Source organism: Entelurus aequoreus, linkage group LG13 (assembly GCF_033978785.1).
Source record: "Entelurus aequoreus isolate RoL-2023_Sb linkage group LG13, RoL_Eaeq_v1.1, whole genome shotgun sequence".
In the NCBI taxonomy this organism is placed as follows: Eukaryota; Metazoa; Chordata; class Actinopteri; order Syngnathiformes; family Syngnathidae; genus Entelurus; species Entelurus aequoreus.
In genome coordinates, this window is record NC_084743.1 from 47125051 (window position 1) to 47133731 (window position 8681).

Sequence of the window (8681 nt, forward strand, 5' to 3'; positions counted from 1 at the left end):
AGTCTGGTTATCAGCCTTTTACAATCAAAGTTCATTTATAAGAGCTTGTCTTGTAAAATGATAAGTGCATGTATTTCACTCACAATAACATTTTATAAAAGTAAATAAATGTGATCGAGACATTTTTAAAAGAGTGCATTATTCTCTTATTTTTTAAGTGATGCTCTTAATGAGCAGCGTGTAGTGTATTAACATTCATGAGAGCATATCAAATTACAACTCTTGTGCTTCACCTCCCTTGAACCTCACAGCACGAATACATCAAGTACAAGAAAATGAGTGCTTAAAAAGTCTTTATTTTTCTTAGCTTACATTTCGTTGAGCACCTATTTGTTCTACATTTTACAGTGTTCAAAAGCAACACTTACCACTTCATTAAACGAGCGCTTCCATGTTGAAGCTGAACATCATGGACAAAGAAAATGTAAAAATCACAGTTCACTAAAGGAGTGCACTTCTTGGAGTATAATGAAATGTCCTGCAAGTAAACACATTCAACATCGAATGAAGGACATCAAACTAATGCAAAGAAAAAATGTCAGTTAGTGAATTGGCTGTTGCTTTTCACGCATTTTTAAACCACATCAACAAATCAAGGACGATTAATGTTCCTACGGAGTAAATTATTTGCGGTCATAGTTAAGTTAAACTACCAATGACTGTCAAACACACACACTAGGTGTGGCAAAATTATTCTCTACATTTGACCCATCACCCTTGATCACCCCCTGGGAGGTGAGGGGAGCAGTGGGCAGCAGCTCTGGCCGTGCCCGGGAATCATTTTTGGTGATTTAACCCCCAATTCCAACCCTAAATGCCAAGCAGGGAGGTAATGGGTGCATGGATAAAACATATTCTGTGTTAAAACAGGAAAATAATTATATCATTTAATTTTGCCACTTCATTATTCAAGCTAATCAGGCATTACTTAATGTAAAGTATGGGTGGTAAAGTACCTCGAATATGTACAATCAATGAATTAAATACAGCTGTGAACTTTGTAAGATTATTTTAGAGAGCTGTGCATCTTTTTGGACCAAACCAAAAAATGCAAAGTAAATGTATTACTGGACGAATCCATGGAAATTGTCACAAAATGATACTGAAGTCCCCCCCCCGGTTTAAAATAAAGTGGTACCTCAGTTTTTGTAATTAATCCGTCACAAAGTGTCAGTTGAAAAACATATTAAAAACAGAAACGGTTTAAGTTAAAGTTAAAGTTAAAGTACCAATAATGGTCACACACACACAAGGTGTGGTGAGATGATCCTCTGCATTTGACCCATCAGCAGCAGTGAGCAGTAGCGGTGGCCGCGCCCGGGAATCATTTTTGGTGATTTAACCCCCAATTCCAACCGTTGATGCTGAGTCCCATTTTTATAGTCTTTGGTATGACTCGGCCGGGGTTTAAACTCACAACCTACCGATCTCAGGTCGGACACTCTAACCACTAGGCCACTGAGCAGTTTTCCAGTTGGAAACAATGTAAATCCAATATATCACTTCTAGCCACACTACTGAGGACAGCCTGTAAGCACCATATTACCTTGGAGTGTTCAGCAAGGGGTATCCAAACTGCGACCGGCCGGGGTCTTCAGTTTGGCCCGTGAGACGTCATGGGTTTAAGGAGGAAACTGGCCCGTGGGGTGTTTCCCAACTAATTTCAAATATCTGATAACCTTATTGCTGCACATTTGCCACTATCTTGTGGACAACAAGAGTAAATCTGGTCAATGACCATGAACTCCTATTTCAATTGAGATCAGCACAGCAATTACTTTTATGACCCAATCCAAACAACCTTCCCTATTCATGGCGCAAAAAAAAAAAAAAAATGCTACCAACACAAAAACATAACACGACCTGCTCACTGAACTTTGTGGATATCATAACAAATGTACAAGCACCACAACAAATTTAAAATTACCAATTAAAATCTATTACAATGCATTCTGGTGAAGATGCAAAACACTCTCCAGACTTATCCACGCTTGGCGCATTTTAGCTTCCTGATATGTCTGATTAACTACAAAACTTTAGGGAGGTCGTCATGGAAGTAAACAAGGTAGGAGTCGAACTTTCACATACTCTTAAAATCCAATTATATTAATTATTTAGCCATTATAATAATATAATATGTACACATTTAAGATGTATTGGCTATATATATTGTTACTCTAATGCAGTCGGCTTTTGGCTCCCGGCTAAAAAATTTTGTAGCCCCCAAGGTTAAAAAGTTTGGACACCCCTGAGCCCTTAAGCAGTGTGTTGTGTTCGCTGACACTCTGGAAATACAGACTCTAAAGCTCTAAGGACTATTATGCTACAACTTTATTTGATTCTATAATGGCTTATTTTACACCCATACTCAATAAGGTAAGAACAGAGACTGAGTCACCAATGTTACTATTTGTTCTAAAAACGGGACAGTGTATGAAAACCGAGACATATTTTTGGTGCAAATGAAAACCAAGGTATTATCTTATTTTTCTGACTATAAGTCGCAGTTTTTTTCATAGTTTGGCCGGGGGTGCGACTTATACTCAGGAGCGACTTATGTGTGAAATTATTAACACATTACCGTAAAATATCAAATAATATTATTTAGCTCATTCACGTAAGAGACTAGACGTATAATATTTCATCGGATTTAGCGATTAGTTATTTGAATGACTCTTACCATAATATGTTACGTTAACATACCAGGCACGTTCTCAGTTGGTTATTTATGCGTCATATAACGTACACTTATTCAGCCTGTTGTTCACTATTATTTATTTATTTTAAATTGCTTTTCAAATGTCTATTCTTGGTGTTGGGTTTTATCAAAAAAATTTCCCCAAAAAATGTGACTTATACTCCAGTGCGACTTATATATGTTTTTTTCCTTCTTTTTTATGCATTTTCGGCCGGTGCGACTTATACTCCGGAGCGACTTATACTCTGAAAAACACGGTACTGCACCTCTTTACGGGCACCATTAGATGCCTGAACATTGTTAGATGGTTTTCAATTTCTTGCAGTGTTCACTGTAGCATAGCCTGATCAATGGTGGCAGTCGGGCAATCAACCCGTATATTTGTTAACACAATATACATAACCCAAGAGAAAAAGTCCAGGGTAGTGATCATATTTAATGAACAAGGGAAATCAGGTAATTGGGCCATCCCTTCCAATCCACCGATCTGGAAACATATGATTTCAAAATGTAACGTGATTAAATACGTTGATTAAATAGATTGAATCTGATTAACATATCTCATCAACTGCAAAAGTGTGGACAACATGTATATTTTTTTCCTATGTACCTTAACCTTCCTCTTGTGTTAGGCTCAGTACTGACCTGTTTTAGGTTTTAAATGCATACAAGAAAATTAAAACAATTAATAACATTTTACAATTTTTTGAAGTAGTGTGCTTGAAATTATTACATTTGTAGTGTTAGGGTCGTTATCGACCCAGTGATAACATTATGATTATTAAGCAATAATAAGAGCCCAAGCTGAATTTATAAGTGTACTGCCAAGACATATATCTCCTATCCCTATCACGTGAGCTTTAAGGGATTCTCATTTTGCCACATGCACATAAATAAGAAGACAGACATGTAAATTGTTTTTCGTACACTTAGCAGCTGATTTAAGACACGGGTCAAAACTGAACCGTTAACGCGAGAGGTGTGAACAGAAAGTCAACACAAGTTGAAGGTTAAATGGTAAAAGCAGCTGTCGTGAATATTCCTGCTCTAAAAATGAACACAGTCCAACTTTCTATCTAGACCTGACTAGTTCCAGACTTTTAATCGCTTACAAGTTTGGTACTTTTTTTGATCAGAAGGCACACGGAATGATCGTTTTAAGAAATGAGACGGGGTAAACTCTCCTTAACCCCTTGCAAAAAAAGGAGGTCACAGGGGAAGCAAGAGGACACTTCAAATTCAGCTCAGACTGCATTGAACAGTGGAAAAGTCTTTAAAGTGTAGGGTGAAATATATGAGGAGAGAGAAGGTGGGTAGTCTTGATGAGTGCAGATGTTCCTATGGTGCTATCATATGACTCATAGATGCTCTTTATAATATACAGGCGTGTGACAGTTAGGGATGGGTACCTTCGCATTTGAACCGATACTGTATCTAGGAATCCATAATTGTACTTAATGATACCAATTTTCAGCATTCATGTGTGTGTAAAGAAATGTTAATTATTTTATAATAAATTCCCATCTTTTAATGTAACATTTAAAAATGTACTGGTGATGATAACTGTGCCGTCCAGTTGTTACAGCTTGTTTTCTTATTACATTTCTGAGTCTCATTTGCAAGTATCATAGAGTAGATTTTAAATGTAGTTACAATTCCAAGACGTTAGATGGCAGTAGTGTATAGACTACGGTGTGTAGCCTAGTAGTCTTAGCTATTAAGTTGAATGTGCCAGTCTAGTCTTATGTTGCACCCTACAAAGTGTTTATACTGTAAGTATTGTACTTATTACACACTAGCTGTTTGATTTAATGGCCATTCTAGGTGTAGTTTTCATTTTCAAAATTGGAAGTGTTGAAACTGCCATGTAAAACTGCTAAAGCTAATCAGTAGCATTCCTATGGCATAGCAAAAATTAGCATCAAGCTAATGCATGGAAAAGTGGAGCCTTACTTTATGTCCGAGCGTTTTTTTTTTAATCAGGCATACTTGTTTTGTTTGCATTAAAAATTGAAACGTTTCTGAGAGGCAGTTAAGCTGAGTCTGCTTTGAGCGCTGCTTGAAATCTTGTTTCCTTGCCAAGTGTTTGAAACTGTGTTTAGTCTGCAACCGGAGCTTATGTAAAGGGCAACAAAGTTATTGAAATAAGGTACTTTTTGATTTTAAGTGACTCGATAACTGGTGATACCGACAGAATTAGGTTGGTGCCTATAAAAATACTCAATATGGTACCCATCCCTAGTAACGACACATGTATTTTTAAGCGGATTAACCAAATAATTTGGTACAGAGGCGAATCGATTTCCAACATGGTAAGCATTAAAAGTGAGTGACAGGAAGTGTGTTACGCATCTACTCGGTAAACAAATACAGCGCAGCCAAGCAGAAGCCAGACGCCTGTATCCTCCAGCTTCCCGGTGATGTGCATAAACGTGTGCTGATGTCGTTCAGTAGAGATAGTGAACAAGGCAACAAGCTAGAACTATTAATGCTGCACTTCAGGAAGTACTGAAGTAACATTTACCAAAAATAACATAAGCATTTAAACTGTTACTGTTGCACTGGTCGGCATTGTTGTACTTTCCTAAAAAAATGGTATGTCAAAAGTGTGGCCCCGCAGCAATTATCGGCTTGTGGCTAGTTAATTGGTCCTTGGCATATTCTAAAAATGAAGTTAAGATGTTTCACTAGATATTACATTAATTTGCTTTGTCAGCTATTACACAAAGTTGTTTTGTTCATAGCTTAGCTTATATTGACCTACATTGGATGTGCTTTTGCATCTCTAAGGCACAAGAAGTATTAAAGTGGATCTTGTATCCTTTCATTTTTCTCTATATTAAATTTTTTTTTGGACCAGCAGTTTTTTTTAGATTTTAATTATTTATTTTTTTCAATCATGAAAGCTGTTAACTATGTTTCCTGAACAGAAACTGCACTTTTTTGGATTTTTTTCCAATCATTCACAATCTTTGTGTGGAACAAAAACACACTCCTCTTTTTCTTCTTTGCTTTCTAAATACTTAAAAACTGCTAGCATGAGGTAGCTAACATTGCAGGTAAAGGGAAGTCATTTATTGCGACTATAAAGCCCTCTAATAAAACCTACAAAAACGCTCCATTTGAATGTTGTGACACGCATATCAACCAAGCTATAGGGACATTGTTTTTGTAAGCTTAAATGCTGAGGAACTACTTTTCTGGTGTAGTAAAACAGCGCATTGCTCATAGAGACATTCACACTGCTCCTCGTGCCACTTGCAAAAGGTAACACAGCTACTGAGCTGCTGCTGCATCGCCTCTGAGTTGGTAAAATTTTGTGCTGCATTATAAATCATGTCTCAAACCCGTACAGAACGTTGTGGCCATTAGCCGAGAAGTTGATCAACTTTGAATTTTAACTTAGACCCGAAAACATCGCTACAAAGATGCAGCAAGAGTCTCATTTCAACCCAGCACTATTTACCTGAGTGAGGAATATGCTGAATTCACCAACTAAACGGGGAGCACACTCTGGTGCTGAAAGATATAAACATCCCACCAGTGACTAGTGCGAGTGGGTTGGTAAGTGACTGTTTTGTTTTGTTATGTTATGTTTGTATTTCTTGTTTAGCACTTATCATTAGTGCTACATGATCCTCAGTGTTTCACTGGGGCTGCATCTGCTTAGCACCCCACTTCTAAATTTTTTAGCTCATCTTTTGCATATTCAGGGTCAAAAAGATAAAGTTTTAGATCATCAATTGTCCCAAAGTAGTCCTCATTGTCTCTCACAAAGTATGTCATGATTAGTAGTAGTAGTAGTAGTAGTAGTAGTAGTTCTTGATGGAAGTAGCGTCCGTTGCTATGGGCTCTGTGAAATCAATGCACCCAGGAGAGAAGTTCTGCTAATGCTTCAAGTGACCAAAATACTGTAAATATTACATGTTATCATGAATGTCCCAGAACTACATTACAATACATACCCCATGTATTTTAAACGTTGTTGGATGTTTTTCTTAGAGGGTTTTATAGGAGAAATAGGTCAATCACCATCACCTACATTGTTAGCTGCCTTTAGTTAGAAGTTTTTTACTATTTAGAATGAACAGAATATAGATGTGTGTTCTTTTCTCCCATAGGTATTGTGAATGATGGACAAAATTGCCAAAAAAGTACAGTTCCCCTTTCAATTTACCGGAAATTAACCAGCGGCATCGTGATGATGGCGTTCTGTTACACAAATAAATAATATAACCAGTTCAGACAAACATAATCATGTCATACTATTTTAACTTGAAGACTACAATCCTGTTTCGATGCATTATAGTATTTTTGTGCAATGCTTTGTGTAATAATAATAATGGATTAGATTGTATATCGCGCTTTTCTATTATTAGATACTCAAAGCGCTCACAGAGAAGTGGGAACCCATCATTCATTCACACCTGGTGGTGGTAAGCTACATTTGTAGCCACAGCTGCCCTGGGGTAGACTGACGGAAGCGAGGCTGCCAGTTTGCGCCTACGGCCCCTCCGACCACCACCTATCATTCATTCATTCACCAGTGTGAGTGGCACCGGGGGCAAGGGTGAAGTGTCCTGCCCAAGGACACCACGGCAGCGTTTTGGATGTCAAGAGGCGGGGAGCGAACCTGCAACCCTCAGGTTTCTGGCACGGCCGCTCTACCCACTACACCATACCGCCGCTTTAAAGTAAATAAAGTTAAGGTATCGTCATTTGAAATATTCCATAGAAAAATATTATATGAGTTGTTGGGCTTTTTTCGGGTTTGGTCCATATTGTGCTGGTCAAGCGTTTGGTCAGTTTAGTCAGTCAGCTTTTGGGACAGAAATTCACATCTTCACACAGCAGCAGTCAACAAGACCGACGCCAAGCCTGTCACAGCTTAGTGCGTGTGAGCGGAAGTGTTCAGAGATCAGTGGTGATGACAGGCGTCACACCGTGGATGAGCAAAGTTGGGCCCAGGTTCTGTGTCAGCAGCTCCAACTGGTGCAAGTAAGCAGTGTAGCGGCGGGTGTCAGCCGGGGGGTGGGGTAGGTACAGAAAGCGCACAGTCGGTGGTGGCCGTGCCTGGTTTAGGATCAGTTGATTGACAGCTGACAAGTAGTCATCTGATAGGCGCGTGGTGTTGCTCGGGAAGCTATTGGCGTAATTATCATCGTCATCCTCCTCATCGTTCCTCCGCCTCTCTCCATCCTTGACGGTTTGGAGAGATTCTGACGCTTGCTTGTTCTCTTTTCCAATTCTCCCGCCTTGTCGCTGCCAGTGTAGTGCCACCTGCTGGTCCCAAGGCACAAGGTAGATTTGAGCTTTTATTCGCAACTCTTTCAGCAGCTGTCCTAGCTTCTCCTCTGAGCCACTCACGGTCCGCCCTTCCTCCACACATAGGAAGAGACGGAGTGTGGCTTTGCGCCAAGATCGCACCATGTTGAGAATGCATGCCAGCTGAAGCAAGAACAAAGAACAGGTATCCACGTAGCTGGAGCTGTCTGGACGCAGCAGATTGACCGGCCACACGTCCACATAGACAGAACTCTTTCCTGGAGAGGAGGAGGCCGCTGACAGAGCCTTTGCTCGGTCAAAGTTGTTAAAATAACGGGCCAGAACCACATTCTTCAGCATCTTCATGGCATCCGCAATGATTGCTACGTACTCCTCGGCCCCCAGAACCTTTCCGTCATGGGCGTTGTCCTTTTTAGTACCGTTACTAGACCGCCGAAGGGAAGCAAAATGGAAGGGAGTGGTGTGCTGCTCAAGATCCTGAGACGCTGAAAGATCTGTGGACTGACTTGGAGAGAGCTTGTCTTTTGGCAAACTGTCGTCATAGAAACCCAAGACAAGTGTGTTGGGACGCATTCCACCTGGAATGTAAACAAAATAGACAAGGCAATGAGTCACTACAGATTGTTTGATTCTAAACACAGTTGCAGCTCAACCCCTCAACTCTGTTTTCTCTTTATCCAACCTCTCTCTTAACCCA

The 8681-nt window shown here is 39.6% G+C and overlaps 1 protein-coding gene across 1 annotated transcript in view; it reads right to left on the bottom strand.

Moving 5' to 3' along the window:
* Positions 1-327: 327 nt before the first annotated feature.
* LOC133663456 (solute carrier family 12 member 9-like) overlaps positions 328-8681 on the bottom strand; it is a 135314-nt gene continuing 126960 nt past the window's right edge. Inside the window, exon 13 of the mRNA XM_062067934.1 lies at positions 328-8562. Within this exon, the coding sequence (XP_061923918.1) occupies positions 7610-8562 (953 nt within the window). The 3' untranslated portion in view covers positions 328-7609. The remainder of the gene's footprint in view (positions 8563-8681) is intronic.